Source organism: Ascaphus truei, chromosome 3 (genome assembly GCF_040206685.1).
Source record: "Ascaphus truei isolate aAscTru1 chromosome 3, aAscTru1.hap1, whole genome shotgun sequence".
Lineage (NCBI taxonomy): Eukaryota > Metazoa > Chordata > Amphibia > Anura > Ascaphidae > Ascaphus > Ascaphus truei.
Genome location: NC_134485.1, coordinates 57107737 through 57130543, shown reverse-complemented (window position 1 = coordinate 57130543; position 22807 = coordinate 57107737). Strand labels below are relative to the sequence as shown.

The 22807-nt window shown below is 41.6% G+C and overlaps 1 protein-coding gene across 6 annotated transcripts in view; it reads right to left on the bottom strand.

Annotated features, from left to right (window-relative positions):
- EPHA6 (EPH receptor A6) overlaps nt 1-22807 on the bottom strand; it is an 833380-nt gene that overhangs the window by 48662 nt on the left and 761911 nt on the right. For all 6 annotated transcript variants that reach the window (XM_075594038.1, XM_075594040.1, XM_075594039.1 and 3 more), the window contains one exon: nt 8892-8953. In XM_075594038.1, the coding sequence (XP_075450153.1) occupies nt 8892-8953 (62 nt within the window). The remainder of the gene's footprint in view (nt 1-8891; nt 8954-22807) is intronic.

The window sequence follows — 22807 nt, the reverse complement described above, 5'->3', positions numbered from 1 at the left end:
AAGTTCAAACCCCCTGCTCAAACCCAGCTGGTAGGGACTGGTTTCGCTAGTCCCGCAAATCGTCACTTTCGTTGTATTCCAGGGGGAGCATGGAGGGAAATAGAACAAAAGAACAATCTAAGTGTAGACAATTTTTTGATAAGTAAAATTTAAACTAAATGTCTTGTCTTGGCTCGTATGTTGTGCCTACTTACAAGATGTAAGTTGTTTTCAAGCGGTTTAGACACACAATGGTCTCTGCTAGGTTAGATGTTCTCCACTCTGTGAAGCGGTCTCCAACTGTCAGCTCAGCAACCAAGTGTATGTGAAGAAAAAGATACCATAGTGCAGACCAATAACAATGGTAAAACTAAACTTTATGATTTAAAATGAACACTTACAATAAAAACGATTATAATGTGCATTGTTCACAATCTTATGTGATCAGGGGGAGAAGAGTATGTTAGCTTCAGGCTCACCCGCCTCTTCCGATGGAATCCGATACGATCAGCCTCTCTCTGCGGTGCTGTGTCTCTGATGGTGGACTGTGTGACCCAGGCTGTATCTTCCCGTGGGCTGTAGTACTCCCCTTTAGCTGCTGCACATCAGTGCTGCGCTTGGAGCTGCCCTTCGGGTGAATGATCTCGCCTCTCTCACCGCCGGTACGTCACTTCCGCTTTGTTCCGTCACGTCACTTCCGGGCGCGGCTGGTTGAATTTCTAAATGGTGATCACGCCTCTCTCCTCTCCCCTCTCAGGACGGCTCCCACTCTACGCGTTTCGCCAGAAAAGGGTGTGTGGCTTCCTCAGGAGTGTACCGCCCCTTACGCTCGGGTATCTTTTATATCGTCCTTAATTAGTATTTGATTGTAAACACTTGTACAAATCACTTAAAACACTTGGTCTGCACTGATTGTCATCTCTGTTTCTATACATATGGTGGAGCACTTTTTTGAGAAGCAAATTCTCTGACTGGGTTTGCAATTTAACCTCTTCCTTGCTCAATAGAGATGTGGAATATATTTGATCCTAGTAGGATTATATTAAAATTATATTTAAAGGATGATCTCTACACACAAAAGGAGATCAAGGGATTTTGGTTATGTCCTTAATCTGGGATTTGTTAGGTAGAGGGATTATGTTATTCAATAGGTCAATTTTGATAGGATCTAAATTGATCCCGTTTTTCTTGCAGGGAATAGATTGCAAAATTGTAAATATCAATGAGGAGTCAAGGGAAAAAGGGGAAAAAAGGGGAAAAAAAGGGGGAAAAAGGGGGAAAATTCCTTATGATGGATCCTAGGGGCCTAGGGAGCCGTCCTGAGAGGGGAGAGGAGAGAGGCGTGATCACCATTTAGAAATTCAACCAGCCGCGCCCGGAAGTGACGTGACGGAACAAAGCGGAAGTGACGTACCGGCGGTGAGAGAGGCGAGATCATTCACCCGAAGGGCAGCTCCAAGCGCAGCACTGATGTGCAGCAGCTAAAGGGGAGTACTACAGCCCACGGGAAGATACAGCCTGGGTCACACAGTCCACCATCAGAGACACAGCACCGCAGAGAGAGGCTGATCGTATCGGATTCCATCGGAAGAGGCGGGTGAGCCTGAAGCTAACATACTCTTCTCCCCCTGATCACATAAGATTGTGAACAATGCACATTATAATCGTTTTTATTGTAAGTGTTCATTTTAAATCATAAAGTTTAGTTTTACCATTGTTATTGGTCTGCACTATGGTATCTTTTTCTTCACATACACTTGGTTGCTGAGCTGACAGTTGGAGACCGCTTCACAGAGTGGAGAACATCTAACCTAGCAGAGACCATTGTGTGTCTAAACCGCTTGAAAACAACTTACATCTTGTAAGTAGGCACAACATACGAGCCAAGACAAGACATTTAGTTTAAATTTTACTTATCAAAAAATTGTCTACACTTAGATTGTTCTTTTGTTCTATTTCCCTCCATGCTCCCCCTGGAATACAACGAAATTGTATTGTGTTATTGCATTGTACATTTATAGTATTGTTATATGTGTGTTTGTAAATACAAGTTATATATACAGCTCAACCCCGTTATAACGCGATCTGCTACAACGCGAATCTGCTTATAACGCAATGTAAATGTGGCTCCTAGTTTTCGTATTTATGAATACTTTACAACACGATTATTGGTGTCTTAAATACTTTATTGTACAATGCACACAATTGTACATTATTTCTAACACGATCCACTTATAGCACGATGTGATTCTTTGGACCCCAAGCACAGTGTTATAAGGGGGTTGAGCTGTATTGAGTGGTGTGTTGTTTACTACTGTTGTATTGGTTCCTGTGAGGGGTTATCATGCCAATGCTGGAGATAGAGCTCACCCCAGGCTCCCAGAAGCGGAGTCTTAGGCCTCCTGTGAGCATACAGGTACAGCAGCATGCATAGTCGCCCGCATATTTCCTTTAGGCATAGGGAAAGGGGGCTACATTTGGAAGCGCTGCTGAGACTTCAGACCTGGGGTGCCCAAAGTTACTACAATCCAAATTATGTCACTGATTAAATTACTGCCCTGGCGGGAAGTCTATGAATGGGTGTTGAAAAGTTACGTACCACCCCAAGAGGTGCTCGCCATTGGGCAAGTCCCCGCCGACACCTCCTCTTACGACATCAGTATAGTACTGGGGCAGTTCCCAAGCCTACAGGCCGCGCATATCCTTGCCCGCCGAACAGACTCGGAAAAGCTATGGTGCGCAGTGCTAGTTACGGGCGGGTATGACTTAATGGAAGAAGGAGATCCGCCCAACTTACGGTTCCGTGGAGCACTAGATAGCGGTTGCCCTATAATCTGTCCATAAATACCCGTGAAGGTGGAGCCCATTAGTTTCGCCAATGACATGCAGGAGTTTCCGATGGTTATGTCTTCACCTCCTTACAGGAGCAAAGTCAGTGCCGCGTCCGATCGCAGCCACCGATTGGGTCAGAGCAGTCACAGTTCCCGCCATTCGGATTTTCAGATGCTCGCAGAAGCCATACAGCAGGGGGCTGGGAAAAGGAGTGAGTCGTCTCAGGCACAGCATTACCGTAAGTTGAAAGCTTTTTCCGGGGTGTTGCCCACGCCAGTCGGAGAAGAGACATTCGAAGCCTGGAAGAACTACACCTTGCAAGTACTGGAGGAATGGTCTTGTACCGAAGCTGTTAAGAGGCAGCGTATAATGGAGTGCTTCTACAATGGTGAGAATCCATCGAGACCAGAATACGGATATTACGGCACAAATGTTTGTGGACATATTGATGCAGATCTGCAGCCTAGAAGAGGACGAAAGCGAACTCTGGTCTAAGTTCTACAGTCTTAGACAGAAAGAAGGGGAAGAAATGTCCAAGTTTATTCAACGGATACAGTTAATTTTGTGGAATCTACGTTCTCACTATATAATTCCGGCCTCTGAAGTAGATGAATATCGCAGAAAACTGTTTTTAAGGGGATCTATACCCATTCATCATACAGTCATCATGATCCGATGTTCCTTGCTACAAGTAAGTCCTCCTACGCTTGAGGAGCTATTGGGCCTGGTGAAAGGGCATGAGGCCTATACACGGTTACACCCCTCCAAAAAAAACATAAAGATTCCTGCAAGGGAGAGACCAAAGGGGCATCGGCCCAGAAGCCTAATGAGATGGAAAGTGCAGAGGATAACCCTCCTTCAGTGGCGCCTGTCTCAGTCTCCAGGGTGCCCCGTAAACCGGTCACTACGCCTAGTGCCGGTGCGACCCGAGGTACCCGCTGCTATACCTGCTACCAAGAAGGTCACTTTGCCAAAGACTGTGCATAGTCAAGGACCACCACCCCTGGGGCCATGGCCTTCACCATTCAAATGGCAGAACAGTCGTCCACATCCTCGGATAGCGCCCCTGCGGCTATCCCCGAAAAGGAGCCCCAACTGGATGCCTACAATCGAGTAGAACCTGCGGCTATAGTACGATTACTAGTGGAGGGTATCTACTCCTCCGCATTGCTGAACACTGGGTCTCAAGTGACCATCATCTACCGGCCATTTTACGATCTGCACCTCAAGCATCTGCCTATGCAGTCGGCAGAGAAAATGAAGTTGAGGTGCCTCAATAGCGAAGTCTACCCCATTGATGGCGTGATTCAAGTGCTGTTGGATATACTGCAGCTTAACAACAACAAAACTCACCCCAAGGAAGTGGAAGCATTGGTAAGTCCCGAACCCCGGGAACACCCAAATTCCCCCATCATATTGGGGACTAATGCGGATGTGGTGCAAGCCCTGACCTGGGCCTGCCTGCAAGAAGCCGGAGAATTACCCCTATCGTCTCTGCGGATTCATCCAGTATTCAAAGAGGAGTGCTACAGAATCTCTGCCCAAGAAGGGTTTGGAGAATTCTTCAACCTTGAGAAGGGGTTGACAGAGATTCCACCAGGGGGAGTGAGACAGATGGCCGCTGTACCAAACTACCCGGGCCGTGATGAAACAGACTGGTACTTTTTTCTAGAAACCACACCAGAAGAGGACGCAAAGAGAGGTTTCAAAGTGGTACCAGAAATGAAGGAATGGAAGCTACACAAGCCTGCTAGGAAGCAGGGCTTCATATACCAAGAGAGATTGCATGGGATTAACTAGGACTCACACAGCACCAAAGATAAGGACAATCTATGTTGCTGCAGATCTATGCTGCTTATGTTTGCTCGTTTACATTTGCTTCAGCAGTATGTTATACCCTGTATTTCCCAGTGCGGGGAAATAAACGACTCTTTATTTGAAAGCATGTGGTGCGCGGACTACTCACTGACCCTACCTTGAAGACAAATCCGTCACAGTTTGATATACAAGTGCCTGGCGAGTTCAGAATTTGGAGGCTCCCACTTTGGCAGAGTCCTCCTGGGAGCACTCTTGCACTTAAAGTACTTGTTAGCCAAGGATCACCTTTCCCGGGAAAAAGCTCTTTACCCTGCAATACTAGACGACGTTATCTTTTTTTTTTTAGCTTGCATATACACACAATCTCTGTTCATTTTCAATATTTTCATATGTATTTATTAAATGTATCTTTATACAAATGTTGCATATTTGCTCCAAAACACGGTTCATTTGATACATCCTATATATTATACGCCACAATGCTAACTGCAGCATGTTTTCTTACCACATTCCTCTGTTTTCAAGCACCATGAAGCCAAGTAAGAAAAACTGTGATTTAAATATGAATAATGTCTGTGCAGTGTTAATTTACATGACAAATACAGGCAGTATTTTCAGTCTCTCCCAGATGCAAGAACACCTCAGGCATAAAGGATCCTAGGTATGGGCATGTAAATGAGCACATGGACATGTTTTCCATTGCCTTCAGGAAGCACCTTCTGCAACAAACGGTTTAGCATTCTTTTTGCTTGTTCTATAGCAGACATACTTAACCATTTGCCTTAACAATTACATTAGTCTTACAGAATTAAAAACTAACATTGAACAACACGGGGCATTGAACAACAGGTCTAATTAGACATGCAGTTTTTGTGTGGAACATACCAACTCAGGGGACAGCTTCATTTTCTCTCTCAGTAAGAGGTTACTGCTTTATACTTCTATTTCACATGTTTACTGTCAAAGATGATGAATTTTCCATATTTGTTTTGTTTTGCTTTTTTTTAATTAAGGTGTTTTATGCCCTAGATATAGCAATGGTAGAAACGTGTCAATGCATAAATGTATGCTACTTGTGCGTCTCTAACAAGCTACCTTAGTAGACATCACATAAACAAGAGTCCAAAGCCCACATTTTAAAGCTTATCTACTTAATTTTGTAATTTAGGTTTTGAAAGCATGAAGGATATTTACGGAAATTGCTGTTGCACTAAATTGGAAAAACTAATAACCCACATTTAAGCACTGCAAGCTGCACATAACAGATTCTGTTCTTTCTTCCTTTTATTTTCTTCAGTACAAGTCCTATTTTAACAATTTAACAGCTTTGCTCTGCTTTTTTCATAACAGACAAAGCATAAATTGAACATTCATTTATTTAGCTGAACTGGCTTGTGTTTGAACAAGATTTTGCTTGCTTTAAGTTAGCAAGCATCATAATGCCTATTTAGGCTTCAGGTTCTACTGTAAATACGTTTCTTAAGCTGGGAAATATGTAACGCAACGTTGTAATGGCGGTTCCTGGAGAAATCTAGAGTACTTTTACTGTAGGTTGAAGTACCTGTTGGAGTATTCAGTGTTCAGAGTATTTCAAATATCAAATCTCTTCGTCAGGTACTATATACAGTATGTATGAAAAAAAAAACCCCTGTGATATTTTGTGATGCTATGCACACAATTGTAAATTACTTTCTTATACAATAAAATATGACCTGTACAATTAGGTAACTCTTAATAGTTCTTGCAAAGCGAAGACGTGGAGGGAGCTAAATCTGCCAAAATACAGGGAAAACAACTGTGGTGGTGGGGAGGTGTTTTTGTTTAATTAAGGTATTACAAGCCACTGTATTTGGAGTTAAAAATAGATACTGTCAAATTTGCATAATTGGAGTAAACTATGTACAGTATGTGCAAATGCAGCGAATATCATGTTGAATCTATTTTGCAATATTTCTTGTTTCACCCAGACCATAATATTTCACTATAAAGCATATGTGACAGGCAAGGTGTAACAATTATAACTGTTAACTAAGGTACATTTATGAATCAATATGCCTTTTCACTGCTAACAAACAGATATAGCTGGCTCACCTGTCTACTCTGGCCAGGGGGTGTTGGGGGCAGGCTTTAGAGAATGAAGCTGCAGCGGATGCTGCTTCCCCAAGCTGCGGTAAAACTGAAATGTTTATTAAACAGTTATTAAACTGAGCAACATCTACACAACATGAAGTTGTTGAGAACTGAACTGTATATCGTGCTGAGATCTGCGTGGTTTACATTTTTGGTTAAGCCCCTGTAATTCAAATGTATATGCACCCTGAGTCGCGGCTTTAGGATATTATAGCCTAATCCAGGGTGGCCAACCTCAGTCCTCAAGGGCCACCAACAGGTCAGGGTTTCAACATATCCCTGCTTCAACATAAGTGGCTCTATCAGTGGCTCAGTCAATAACTGTGGTATTAAAAGTTTTAGCTCGATTTGTCCAGCCAATGAAAAATCCATACAATATGAGTGTATCCCAATGTCTATGTACAGACTACGTTACAAAGAATACACTGCATTTCTTTTAAGCCGTCCTCCTTTCTCTGCATGGCAGTATCTCACATCTGCCTGCTTGCAAATGACAGCAATATCTGCAAAAGGGTTGCCACTTAGGGAGGAAGAACAGTGATGAATGATAAACTAGAGAAATGGCGGCAACTACAATTTAATGGTAAGAAAGTGCTAAATCATGTATTTGGGCTACACAAACCCAAGTGCAGAACACATGCCTAATGATATTATACACTAAACAAGGAGTGCTCTACTTCAGTCCTCAAGCCCCCCTCAACAGGTCCGGTTTTCAGGATACCCCGCTTCAGCACAGGTGGCTTAGTGCTCAGTCTTTGACTGCGCCTCTAATTAAGCCACCTGTGCTGAAGCAGGGACTGATTGAGCCACCTGTGCTGAATCTTTGATATCATGAAAATCTGACCTGTTGGGGTGGGCTTGAGGACTGGAGTTGAGCTCCCCTGCACTAAACTATCATAGAGGAAAGATACCGGGAGGTCATTATATCAGCTGACATATTTCAGATAAAGAAGAATGCTCCAACAAATATGTGGGAGGTAGTAGTGGATACATAGAAAAGCATTGCAGCAGAGGGGGCTGAGGCTGATGCAGATAAAGGAGCGCCCCAAGCCATTGAATTAAAAAAAAATTTTTTTACAGAGGATTGAGCCTCATTTATTTTAGCTCCGGGGACCCCCTGCTTCCAGAGATACTTACATTCATAGGGGGTTCTGGTACCTCTCTGCTTTTTAAAGTTCCCACGTCACATGGGCGAATAGGAAGCCGCACCAATGACATGATGGTTTCCTATTGGCCGGCAGGGCTCGGGAGCTTTGAAAACGCCCATTACATGATCCCTGCTAGCCGAGCGTAGCAACTACTGACACCTAGTATGGAGGTCAGTATCTCCGGAAGCAGGGGGTCCCCGGAGCTGACAGTCATGCGGTTCAGCTCCAGAGACCCCCTGCTTCAGTCCTCTGTAAAATTAAATAAATAAAAAACTTTGCAAAAAATAATCGCCGCTTGGATTGCCGCTTTAGGGAATTCAACAATACTTGGGATACCACAAAGCGAGCCTTACTATAAAAAGCCGGAGATTAAATGGGGTCCAAGGTATTCACTGCAGAAAGGGAAATGGGCAGACTAGGTGGGCCAAGTGTTCCTTATCCGTTAAATATTTATACATATATATATATATATATATATATTCCAGTCTCTATTAAATACAGGATTTGGGGTAAAATACAGTCTCACTATGCCCTTGTCTTAACTCAATGGTATGTTGTGTATATTTTCCTAGTAATCAATATCATTAGCACTAACTGAATAATGTAGTATATAACAGTTAGGAACTAGGATTATTTTGTTATCTATCATCAGCACCAATGCACGTGTTTGGATTGGGGACGTGCATGCATTACAAAAATCAACGTGTTCTTCTTCCTAATATTTTGATTTAAAATACCTTTTCTTACAAAGTAACTCTGCTTGGAGGAGAAATCAATTATATTCTTAAGTTCAAGTCTTCTTTATTTCCAAGGCATGCTCCAATGTATCACACTACTAAGGTAATACTGCCCAGGGGAAATGCTGCTATTCTTCAATAAAAAGCCATGAATAATATTATGTAAAAATTAATTTATGATAAATGATTTAAAATCCTAGCTCAGAATTGTTTCTTATTCAAATGGCACCAGGAAATGACACCTCACCCGCAGGAATGAGTCAAGGGATCCATTCTCCATGTATTCAACCACAATCATTACGGGCCTGCCTGCGAAAACAGCAAAGAAATTCATTAGGAGGATTAAAGGTGTATTACGGGTTGGTTATACATTTCCAGCTGTTATGGAAAGATTATCTGTATTCATTTAATGAGGTTCATATGTCTTTATGCTACAGAGTAAAAAGTTCACAGTGAATTATCCCTGTTGTTGCTACTGAATATTATTCAATGAAGACATTAATGCTTTTCACCTGTACCATGAAAAGAGTCAGTAACACAGACCTGCACCTAGTGACAAATGTGCACACAATTCATTAATGCAACAATATTCATCTGTGTTAAGTATTTGCAGATGAAAAATAGAATACATCAGGAAAGTCATTACAGCAAAAATAGGTCCAGAAATACATATGCTCATATTTATGAAATCATTTCTTACAACCATAAACTGCCTTATTAACTTCCAATTTCACAGGAAATGATTGATTGTATAATTTTGTTAAACCTCTGTTCTTTGATTTTTTTTTCTTTTTACTATTAATGTCAGTCATAGTAGCGGGCTTTTAAATGTCTGACAGCCCTGTTTCCTTCAGAAACCCAACAGAAAACAAAATGACCTAAATGTGTCAAAAAATGGCAAATTGGGAGAGGCCATTTGTCTTATGTGCTCATTTGGTCCCTGCCCAACAATGGTTTTTAGTACCTTTCACCAAAATATGCAAAGAAATGCAGAAAGCTATTAGACAGAAATGTATAGAGGTAAGTAATTAAGCAATGAAAAACATGTGTAGTATAGTCCAGTACTTATTCTTACAACTGCTCTCCTATCGCAGGGGTGGTCAACCCCAGTCCTCAAGACCCCCGCCCCCCCTTCCCCAGCAGGTCAGGTTTTCAGGATATCCCTGCTTTAGCATATGGTGGCTCAATCAGTGACTCAGTCAAAGACTGAGCCACTGATTGAGCCACCTGTGCTGAAGCTTGGATATCCTGAAAACCTGACCTGTTGGGGGGATCTCGAGGACTGGAGTTGACCACTACTGACCTATAGTGTTCCTCAAATAAATTGACTGGGTGCCGTCCCTTTTTCGAAGTTCTCATCGTAAATGTGACATCTGAAGACATCACAATATTAGAGAACATTTTTCTGTCAATATGTTTTTCAACCAATTCACACCAATGTGAACCGTCTTTCCTCCTCTTTCTAAATTAGCAAAGTTTTTACTTTGGAAGGAGATCTCCATTCTCCAACCAAAAGAAATGTTGCAACCCCTCTGTGTTTTACAGTAGGGGTTGTAGATGTATTTAATTATAATATTGTTCAAATATACTAAAGATTTGAGCAACTGTGCTCACGTGATCACGACTTCACAGATGACGTGAATGTAAGAGGAGTCCTTCTCTATCGGCTCTCCCTTGGCAAACTAAATCTCCCCAAGAAAACGAGCTGAAAGCCCATGATGTAGTCACTATGTCATGGGGGCCCTGGAGAAGTAGTGGCTACATCTTGGGACCTGCCATGATAATATCATGAGATATTAAGTATTTTAATCAATCTGGTGCTTCAGGGGTTAATGTGGTTACCGTTTGTCTTAAAAATATATATCTTTATTTTATGTGCTTTTATAATAAATTCTTTGTATTTTGGTACTTCTCTCTCTTTCTTATCTTATATTTTCTCTGCGAGTAAAGCTGGGATAAGCTTCAGAATCCTGGTGAGCCCAGCAGTTGGATTTTGAAGGGAGCCCAGCTGATTTGGATAAAGTGGATTTTCCTGAACACCACAGAAACAGCTAAGACTAAATTTCTGTGCTTATTGTCATCTGTTATCTTGTAAGTGAGATTCTTTAGCAGGATTTTGATTGTACTATACAGTATACAGATTGCACTATGGTCTGTTTCTCTTTTCGTCTCTCCTGTGCACTATAGGTCCATCCCCCCCTCCTATGTTTCTATAAGAAATTATGGGCCTGACAGCCATTCATATGAGTAACAAATGGATATATGTCACTGTTGCGATTAGTCAAATCAATTCATACCACACACTTTATGGGTAAGAGGTGCAAAAGACGGATAACTGTGTTTCTCCTGTGAAAATAGACGTTAAGCTTTCACATTTTCAAAATTAAGATACAAGGTCTTTCATATATTTAGGCAGACTTTAAACGTCAAGAAATTTAGGTTTTTTCTTCTAAGTCGTAAAACTGTCAACCCAGTTGCTGATTTACGACAGGGGTGGGCTTATGGTGTTCTCAATGAAGGCAAGTTAGAATAAAAAGCCCTCCTTTTTAATTGTAGGTTGGAATTCAACAAGAGGTGTGTTTTGGGATTAGACATGCGAATTTTGATCTTCTATTGCAGTGACCTCTCTGGGAACACCTATGACATATATGGTAATGTACTGTATAGGGATTTCTGTTTGTTTTATCTTTTTATTTTAAGAAACTGTTCAGCATTTATTGTAACTGTATGTTCTTGTAATAATCTTTTTCTGTAACCAAAGCACTGTATTTTTAATTTATATATATGTAACCGGTGTTCCCCCACCTAAGGGAGATCTCACTGCTACACGTTGTTGTGGTGCACACCTGCAGGTATACAGAAAGCCCTAAGCTTCCGCCAATGTTAGTTGGGGAATCAACAGGCCAGGCTTTTGGTGATCTGCAGCTCTCTTCTCATATTGTACAGCACCTCAATTCCCACAGGGCCTATCGCAGATAGGTGCAATCCCCTGTAGAACCCCCCGCCCCCCCCTGACAGACTGCAGCCTCAGGCAGAAGTATAAAAACAGATAACTTGGTTCTTTATTCTTGTACAGCAATACACAGCATACATCACAGCACACTGTTCTCTCTTTGGTCCCTGGACTCAACTCCCAGGGCTTGAGGCCCCAAAGGTCTATCTCAATCTCCCAAACTCCCTGGTGGGCATGGGGTAGCTGCTTCCACTCCCCTGCAGGAGGGAAGGCCTGGAACCAGGTCCCTGGTCCATGATAGAACTAAACACACCCCACTCCCAGGAGGGGAGAGGGTAGAACAACAACAGTCCCACTCCCTTTGGAGGGAGAGGGAAGAACAGACTCAATTTGGCTGCAGCTCCTTTTTGTTACCAGGGGAGGGGCCACAGGTCTCAGCCCTCTATACGCGGTACCTAGGCCTTGGGCCACCCCCCATCACTCATGGAAGCTACTTACTGCAGCATGGCGTAGATTTAACCCTACACTGCCTGCTCTGGTAAAAGCCTTGCGTGTTAGGCAGGAAAATTAGTAGCCCAGGGTGTTACCTGGTTACATATATATTAAAATAAACCTCTAATAAGTAATGCTTTGGGCTCTGAATGAACTGTTTGCACGCTTTGTAAAGAGTATTTACATTTTCAGACACATTTTGCTACAATGTTGTGTGTTAAGTGCATAGATTTCTTTCTATAATCAAAAGGAACCTGAAACCCTGGCAGAATATATATATATATATATATATATATATATATATATATATATATATATATATCCGCTGCCACCACCCAAGAAATATGCAAAAATACGTAATTTATACGTAATTTATACATATATATATATATATGTATAAATTACGTATTTTTGCATATTTCTTGGGTGGTGGCAGCGGATAGATATGATTGCAATTGAGTAAGGGTTAAAAATGAACTAATTGAAAGTACCTTGCTCAGGTGAAATGTGAGTTTTCTAGAGTAGCTGTGTGTATTAACCCTGGTTGCATATCTAAGTCACGTGCTCACAAGTGTGCTGCCTGTGACAGATGGTAATATGGGCACGGATTGAGGGGAAATATTGTTAATTTGAGAGACCTTTGCGAAGGTGAAAAGTGGGCCTGCTTGAGAGCTGTGTATTAACCCTTGTCCCGTATGCAGATCACGTGCTCACAGGTGTGCCGTATATGACAGGACCCTTAAAGGCTTAATGGAGCGCTGATATTTGCTAGTGAATAGAGTACAATGTGCATAAAATGACGATGTGCATACTGAAAAACATACTGAAAATGAGGTTAGCAGTTTATATACTTGTACGGTGGAATGATACATCTGATATAGATGATCACATATGCCACATTATAGTTATTTAAGTGTGCTGCAATGTTTTATTTCACATGCCTTGTGGCGTTGAACAATAGATAAGATGTAGTATTTTTAGAGAAAGGATAAACTAAATAGAAAATATATATGATAGGCAAGATAATCCAAGCAGTTATCTAGTGTCCAAACAGCATAACAATAATGAAAATATAGAGCCACAGGTTATAATAATAAATAGGCGTTTTATGGATTGAAGTTTTGCTTTGAGTCATTCTATGACCGTGTGATTTTTAAATGGTATATATATGCTACTGTATCAATATAGCAGAATGAGACTGCATGGGAAACGCAGTATCTTCTGGTTCAGAGGCGCTCTGTGTGAATTTAATAGATATAGCTAACAACCACAGACGTCTGTCCTGAAAATGTAGGTTTGGCCCTTGGGGCCAGTAATTTAACTAGCTGAAATAACAAAATATATACTTGTTTTATCTAAGATTTGGTGAATAAGTGTTAAAACCTTACAATCAATCTTTCAACAAACAGGCAATTAATAGAACTCCTTCTACACAGGTCGAGCCTATCCATGCTGATTAACACCTCCAGGTAATTTACAGCAATTGAGATGCTCTGAGGTTGAAATAAATTGTTTCTAATCATCATTTTGAAGTGAGCCTCTTGGATCAATTCCTGACTTAAACAATCCCCAAACTGTAGGCTTTGACTATTAGCCGATAGGCGATCCCGCTGATTAGCAAGACCTTATTTTATTGCATGCATTTATCTAACGGTCAATTATAAACCTCCCCGCGTTTTTATTGAGATCTTACTTATTCAATTTCATGTTACATTTTTTTTTTAAACCTTGAATTAGGTCTCGCACATAAAGAGAGTATTAAAAGTGAACTGAGCAGAGTGTAAATTGAAAAACGTAATTCATTCATTGCTATAAGTCTATTGTTAGTATTCACAAATATTTCAAACCTTATTTTGCTTTGATTTTTAAAGTGAATTACTTTATGCAGGTCACAGCTACTTCACATGCAGAGTGCAACTAATGAAAATGAAAGAGTAAAGATGTTGAAAACAAACTGAGAACATTCTCAATGGATAGAAAAGAGAGGATATTTAAAACAATAGTCCAAGCTGCCGTTAAATTTTATATATATATATATATATATATATATATATATATATATATATATATATAATGTTTCCCCTTTAATATGTGCATCAATACAATCCACACAATGATAAGTAATTATCTAAGTTGCCAATTGATCCTGTTCTCCTGTGATTGATTGACGAACATTCAGCTTGGGGGTTAACTAAATGGCCGTCAGAGCAGCAGAAGAGGACTCAAGATGCAAAGTTCTGTGGGGAAGATCATGTGACCAGCCAGTCACTAGATACAATTGGTGCACTGCTAGAGAGAGGGCAGGGCTCAAAAAGGGGTGTGCCAGAGCATGTGTCAGAAGAGGAAGGGGATGTGACTTTGTAAATGGTTGCTATAGAAATAAAAAAATATTGATACATTACAATATACTACAAATGTCATTCCGAATTTTTGTCTTTTTTTTTTTTTAAATGCTACAAGTATTTTTTCAAAGTACAGAACTGATTTATTTTTTAAAAAAACCACACATGTAGGGTATTGCTTGGTCTGCAGCTTTAAAAGAAAACATCCCATTGTTGTCATACACTACATGGTGCCCCAGAGCCAGCCAGACAATTCATATTAATTTGTAACAGAGTAATAATAAGGAAGGAATCTGGGTTTTCTAGTTTTAGAGTCTAACACTATATTGTCGTGTGTGTGTATGCAGGCAAGGAAATCGAGCGTTTGGGAGCAGTTTCTTGAACTAGAAAACATTTGGGTTTTCCCAAATATATATTACCTATCATAACATAGGGCTGAGCATATGAAGGCCTAAAAACCTTGTTACATCCTGTAACTCACAGAGACAGGAGAACCCCATGGGGCATACCTGCGAGTAACCCGCGCGGCCTCCCTGTCCTTTCTCTGAGCATACCAAAGTCAGTAACGCTGTATGAATAGAGGATGTGAATTTACAAATCCCTATAGTGTCGGTGCCTGGAGAACAAATGCATGCCTGAAGCAGTGGGGGCAGAGATGGCTTTGCACAGTGCCAGCAGATGTCACTATTTGATCAAAGAGCCCTAAAGGTGAGGGCAACTCAGGATGGCAGGTAAGCTCTGTAGCCTTTGGAAAGGGAGGGGCAAATCGCTCAGTGGTCACAGACCCCTATAGTTGAGAAAATCATTCGAGAAAAGCAGGATGCATGGCAGGAAATATCCCTTCCCTCCCATTTTTTTTTTTTACATTAGGAGAACCAGAATCAAGGAGTTGGATTGTGATGCTCTCAGCACCAGGGAACCCACAGTTGCTTGTAAAATTGACTTTTCATTTTCTGTAGCAATGCCGTTGGGTTCTGCGGAAGTCCCCAAAGTAAGTATGGTAACGTAAACATTCCCCCGACACACAGAAGGAGTAGAGGGGGGAAACTAGAGGAAGTTGTAAAGAAAGCAGTGCGTGGTATAGGCCCCAGAAGAATTAGTTAGGGATAGGTGAGAGTCAACACTCCATGGTATAAAGGTGACACAATGAGGCAAACATACCATGTGTCACGTACTGCTGCGGCCGAGTTTATTCTAGCATTTGCCCGTTCTCGGCCGCAGCAGTAACCTGGCGCGCGCCGGAGGGTGCCGGGTGCGCGCCGAAGCCTCGGAGGAGAGGCCCGCCAATCGGGGCTTCCCCCTCTCCTTACCGGGTCCGCCGGGTCCCCCGGAACGTCGCGCCGCCGTCGTGACATCCACGCGACACCAGGGCTCCCTCGGGGAGCCCTGGGCACGCGTACAGGCGGCACAGGCACCCGATGATGCGTGACCGCGCATCGGTGATGCGCGGCACGCTGAGGGAGTGCGGCTCGCAAGCCGGGACATATCCCGGCTTGCGGAATGAGCCGCACTCGGATAAAGTGTGCCGCCTGTGTATGGCACACCTGTGACCTGCATACTGGACTAGGGTTGATAAACAGCTCAACTCAAGCGCCCACTTTTCACATTCGCAAAGTTCCCTCAATTGAATAATATCTCCCTTGAATCTGTCCCAATATAATATCTATCATGGACAGCACACTTGTGAGCACATGACTTACAGTAGATATGCAACCAGTGTTAATACACACGGCTACTCTAGCCAACTCACCATTCTCCTGCGCAAGGTACTTTCAATTAGTTAATATTTATCCTTTACTCGATTGCAATCATATCTATATGCTCCAAACCCCCCACCCCCCAGAAATATGCAGAAAAAAATTCATCATCTGCCAGGGTCTAAAGTCCCTGTTTATTAAAGAAAAACTATGTACTTAACACAAAAATTTGTTGTAGCAAAATGTATCCGAAAATTTATTTTACTCTCTACAAAGCGTACAACCAGTTCAATGAGAGCCCAAAGCATCACTTATTAACGTTTAACTCTAATATACTAATGTGGTATGTTCTGATTTGTCTAATGGCAACGGTGACAGATATCCATTTGTTAGTCTTATGAATTGCTGTCAGGCCTATCATTTCTTATATCTTTTGAATGGTAGGGTTAGTCACGCCCCTTGGCACTCTCTAGAACCCTTCCAGGAACGCTTTAAAAGTAACAGTGTCCTGTTTACTTGGGTGTCAGAGTCATAATTGAATCTCATCTCTGGCAAAACAGATGTTTTTTTCTCTAGATTCTATAAGTCCTAAAACCAGGCCTGGCCAAGGGTTTCACAGGCCATTAAACATTTCTTTGTCTTTTTAAAATCAAACTTTAAAACACATTAACCTCTGAAACACCAGATTGATTAAAATACTTAATATATCATGATATTATCGTGACACCATGTATAAACTAAGCTTGGGGAGTGCAGAAGGCAGAAGCAGTCCATGACTGAGCTAGGATCTCTGTATCAGCAGCTGAAATAAACATCAGATTGAGCAGCTATGTACAGATTTTAACAGCTGCAAAGAAGGCTGGAAGTGTGAGGATTCTGGATAGTTAAAGGCATTGATTATTAGCCGTGATTAATTAAAAAACCTGCTGCAGCGGGCAGGCAAAGCCAGGAGCAAATCTGCTGCTCCCCATGCAATAAATAGAGGTTATAGTCTTCCAGTTAACTCGGAACAAAACATAAACTACAAGATGATGAATTAAACTATCTCTGACAGTCTGCATTTATGCAACCCTATGGTGGGTAAGAGCATGGCGAATGTTATCTAATTATTGTCTAGCCTATGTACACACACAAAAAACAGACATTTTGGTTCAACGTTGAGTAAGAACTAATTCTGTAGTTGCCTCTTGTAAGAGCAGTTGTGGGGTTGGCCTTTATGAAACATGTATTTCCTCTGTCTCTTAAACTATAATCGGAATGAAGCTGCATCAGGACTTTTCCTTATATGACCGAAGACAGATATTTACCCAGAATTAGAAAGTGGAATCCCCCTCTTACTCTTACAGTTTTGCATGAAAGTTTTATAAAAAAATAACATCAGACCAATGAGTTTTAAATGTTGCAGAAATTTGAATTGACTTGAATCGGATGTAAGGGGTCTTATGGCAAAGACTGCTTGGTAAATATAGTCCATCATGTCAAACAGAACACATCTGACGTGGAAAGTGAATTGAATGAGTTTTTTTGCAGCTATATGCAGATATGATTTAAATAAACACACTGTGCAAGCTTCACACACACGCCTGCTTCCAACAATATAAGAACCACTTGGTTTCAAATTCAAAGTGCAAAATGCCTTTCAGGATATATAAAGCGTTGCTTACACAACGAAACTTTTGAGCTAAGCGCAATAGGGTGGTGTAATGGTTGACTTCCAGTCCGAATTTTTTTGTAGTGTTAAGCAGAATTTGCAAATACAAAAACAGCTCCGTCAATCAAATCTGTAACCCGGTGTGAGACCGGGGGGTAGGGGCTACGTGAAGCTCAGTAACCAACACTGAGTGCCATGACCTTAATTTCAAAACATCATATTTCGGTTCCCATCTATCAGATTTTCTAAATAAACCTATGGCGCTGATTGCAATCAACTAATTGTTATTGTTATCAGAGCTTGCTACCACTTGCTCGGCTAAGGACTCCTGCTGTGCATGGTATTTGAAAACCTGTCACAAATATTTGTTATAATAGTGCATTTCCAATTCATTGTTACTATTTTGAAGCCCCATACATTCGAACTTTCTACATGGTGTTTCTAGTTATTCCGTAGGATATGACTGTATTGTCTCATACAGTAGGAATCAATAGTTTGCTATATCCTATAGAAAAACACAAAACATAGTTGCTATAAAGCTGCACAGCAAAAAAGTGGGGTTATTGAAATGTGGATAGGAGCTTATAGTGAACCCAGCCTATTTCTTGTACTTGGAAAAACCCACGTGTTTTACCAAAGGCGGGTGCCTGATGGGGTCCCCAAGAGCTGCTCCCCTCTGCACAGGATCAGCGTGCTAAGGGTTAACATTTGCTTGGACTATGTGGAACGTCAACCCCACCCACTGGAATTTTAATGAGCCAACAGGACAAAGGACTTTGAATTCACAGCTGCAATCAATCTGAACCCCTTCAGTGTACATCTGCGTCACCCCAAAGGCGGACAGACGTTGGCGAAGCCGAAGGGTAGCTAAAGGGTGTGAGCTGTTTACTCATGTTTGGTAATGTTAACGCATCTCTATTTAAATCTGAAACTCACCAGCCCTTCTATCTCCTGTACCCAATTTTCTAACTCTATCTGTCCATGAAATGTCTGTGAATTGACTGTATAACCCCTGTTCTTTTAATGTAACCATGTATTATTATAACTCTGTGCCCAGGACATAATTGAAAATAAGAGGTAACTCTCAATGTATTACTTCCTGGTAAAACATTTTAATAAATAAATACATCTCAAATAGTGCAGCCTTGTACAGTGGGTCAACGTGTTTTAACTTAATGGTTATACTGTAATAGACTGGAATCAACATTCTCAGAATGATTCCTGGCAGCAATATCTCTAACATAGTAAATTCATTTTCTGTATATGGTTAATTTCATTATGTCAGATTTGCCATACTTATTGTAACAACTACAGTATGTAAAATTGTCTGTTTTCTGTTCTTAACTTAACAAAATTCACAAACAAGTATAGGGCATGTTTGTTTTGACTACAGCTAAATGGCATATGCAAAAAACATCCAATTTAAAGTTCTGCCTTCAAAGGCTCCTATTGCTATATATTTATAGTCTTAGGAGCAGAAATTATTTTGAAGCACAGAAACCTTTATCTACTGATTATTTACACTGACTAATGCCTTCTATACAAAAATACAGTTCCACAGAGAGTCCTTGTCACTGAGCTGCAGAAATGCTGTATGTCATATTTTAACAGTGCTCCCTGAACTAGCAGAATCTGCCTGTGGGTACAATAATTCACTCTCTATCCATAGGCAAAGCAAAGCAAGAAAATCTTCCTATGCAGTTTGTCAAATCTTTAACCTCTTCCTAAGAAAATGTAGATCACCCAAAACATGCCATGTTTTACCTCTGCGGAGCCACGTACATGGCAGCATCCTATATTTGCTCTTGTGACGTGACTGCCCATGATTCTTTTTCTCCTCTATGCTAAGTATTGTACTGCGCGGCAGAAAATGTTAACGCCATACAAATAAAAAATATTATTATTATTATTATTAAGTATGGATTTATTTTTAAGGCAAATTCACAAAAAACAGCAATATATTTCTCCCTATTCCCTAGCATAAACATTGAATGGAACTTCCGGTTAGAGCCACACAGAATATATGATACAAGACGCAAGCTTAAAAAAAAAAATATATATATATATATATTAAATCAAAATCATAAAATATATTTTGGGATCGTGGCTTTCGTTTATAAGGTAAATGTGAATGTGTACGAGTTTTCTAATGTGTCCTTTTCTCTTCTCAAACAGTACAGTACTATATACTGTACATGGATAATTAAGGGACTGCAGCAAAAAGAGCTACTAAGCCAGTAAAAAAAATTTGGTCAAGGAACCCCATGTGAAATTTTGAGGAACCCCAACCCTCTCTAATAGCTCGTCTGAGATCAGATGCATCCTAAATTCTTCTGTATTCGGTACCATTTTCAACTGACCTGAAAATTGCAGGGAACCCTCTAGGGATGCCCGGGGAACCCAAAGGCTCCTAGGAACTCATGTTGAAAAACACTGTACTAAGCAATGGTAGGTACATACTGTATCATACTATAAGTGTATTATAAGAGGAGGTTGTATGTCATCTTCTGAAATGACTAAATAAACAAAATTAGGTTGTTTGTGTCTACAGCAGGGATGGACTATGCCAGGTAAGGTTTTTTGAGGATATCCCTGCTTCAGCAGAGGTGGCTCAATCAGTGGCTCTGTCTTTGATTGCACAACCTGTTCTGAAGCAGGGATATCTTTAAAACCTGACCTGTTGGTGGCCCTTGAGTTTGCCACCCCTGATCAACAGTATATTGGCTTCACTGCAAATGTATCGCATTGTTCTAAATGTAGAATGTACTGCACGTTTTGCAAACCTTTATGTAGACATGAGGTGCACAAACTTCTTGAGCTGCGCCCCCCTGTCCGGGAGCCGCAGCGTTCGTGCCCCCCCTCTCCAAGGACTCTGCATCAAATAACATTGCGGGTTATGTGACGTCACCCCGCCGGGTTATTTGACGCGCGTTGACATGGCGACGCGTCACTGAAGACCTGGCAGAGAGCAGGTAAGTGAGTTACAGAGGCCGCACGGCTCCCCCGGCATTTAATTTAAATGCTGTGGGGAAGAGCTCGGGGCCTCTATAACCACCCGCACCCCCTAGAAATTGGCGCGCTGCCCCCGGTTTGCGCACCGCTGATTTGGACAATGCAACCTCATTATTCCTGAATTGATATTCATGGGTGGATCACTCAAAGGCAGTAAGCAAGCCGCCTCAAACGTGTACTTCGTTTCCAATGTTAGCCCCCACTTGCCATCAGAACAAAGGCCGACATTAAACAAAGATTGGTCCCCACGGCAGTCCTGGCGAATGAGTGAACACAGAATATCCAGTGGAGTTACAGCTGAGGCCCCCCTTCTCCCCCCCCCCTCCTACCTTCCCTCCCCCCCTTTTTTTTTTGTGTTTGTTGTTTTTGTTCGTAATTTTGTTCACCTAGTACGTCCTGTTTGTGTTTCCTGTACATTGGGATGCTTATCATGGTCATGGATCACGGAAACTCGGCGCTGGTTCGGAAATGTAATCTATTCTGTAATGTAATCTATTCTGTAATGCAGGGGGGCGCAAACTTTTTTCCCTGCGTCCCCCTGCCGGCTGTCCCCTCACTCCCGAGACAACCCCAGCTCTCAGCGGCGGAGGCTTAGGCCTCCTTTGAGCCACAACCCTATAGCATGACATCAAATAAAGGTAAACAACTTTGTGGTTCCAGGACGGAGCACTATATTGCACATGAATCCCATGACCCTATTGCATGGCCCGATCACATGACCCTTTCACATCATCGGTCCTAAAATAAAATAAAAAACACTCAAAAAAACATATCAATAACCAAATAAACCACATAATAGTTAAAGTGATTACCACTGTACCTACATCTAGCTGGCTTCTGTGGAATGAAAGAGGTTATCTTTAGGACTACCCTACCATCCCTAAAACTAAACAATATTCATATAGCTATATACATACAGTACTACGGGGCCAGACACAACTAACACTACCTATGGCATCAGCAAAAATGTTTAAAATATACATTTATAAATACTGCAAGTCAAAAGCAATATTGTACATTCATTTTCTGACTACTACGTCAAAATCTCCAGTGCTACCCAGGCACATTTGTCCCGTCCAATAATAGCCTATCTTTATTGCAGCAAACCGCCCCCCCAGCCTATCTGAGGCCTGCAGCTGCATACTGTATGTCCAGTTTTATTGTGCGGTTTTGACACAAAAACGAATAAAATAGAAATTTTCAATGTTATCTCCTGATCAATGAGAGCCACGGGAACGAGCCCTGACTCCACGGCCATTTTTCGGCAGTGCTCTTGTCTGGTGGAGAAACCTGCTGGGCGATCTGGAATCAGGGGGTCTCAGGCAGTTTGGAGACCATGCATCAGCTCCTGTGGTCTGCCTAATTCAGTAAAGCTAAAAATAACAATAATCGTGAGCAGGTAGGACGGTTGCTTTCAAATTTCTGATTACCACATCGGGGGAGCCTCTGAAGGAGTGGGGTAAGTTGCAGTTTGTTAAATCCTGTTACTGCCATTGAGGATAAGTACCTGTAGTACATCATTAAATGTACCCAGTGGTCCCCAATTATATGAAAAGAGTTACATGTAATTAATGTTAGAATGTCTAAATTGTGTTTTATGTTGTATTTTAAAGCAGTAATACTACATCCCTCCCCCTTTTTTTTACCTGAGAGGTAAACAGGGGGCAGGAGTTCTCCACAATGTTGTGGGGAGGAGATCAGGACAGGCTCACGGTGGTTCTTTAGGTGACAGCGTCTCCAGTCCAAGAGGATCCTGAGGCTTTCAGGATGAACCTCATGGACACTTCTTCTGTGGTCAAGTCAATTATAACTCCAGATAGGTTAGAAGATCTCCTCCCACTAACCCTACTCTACACTGTAGAGGAGAAAAACCCACCCTCCTTCCCTGGGGAGTGGCTAATAAGCCGGCCTACACTCCGACCCCCCTTACCATAGCAGGCTAACCCTGAACTTTATTCAACATGCACACTGAACAATGTAACATACCTAGGATCGTCTACTGCTAACACTGCCCAC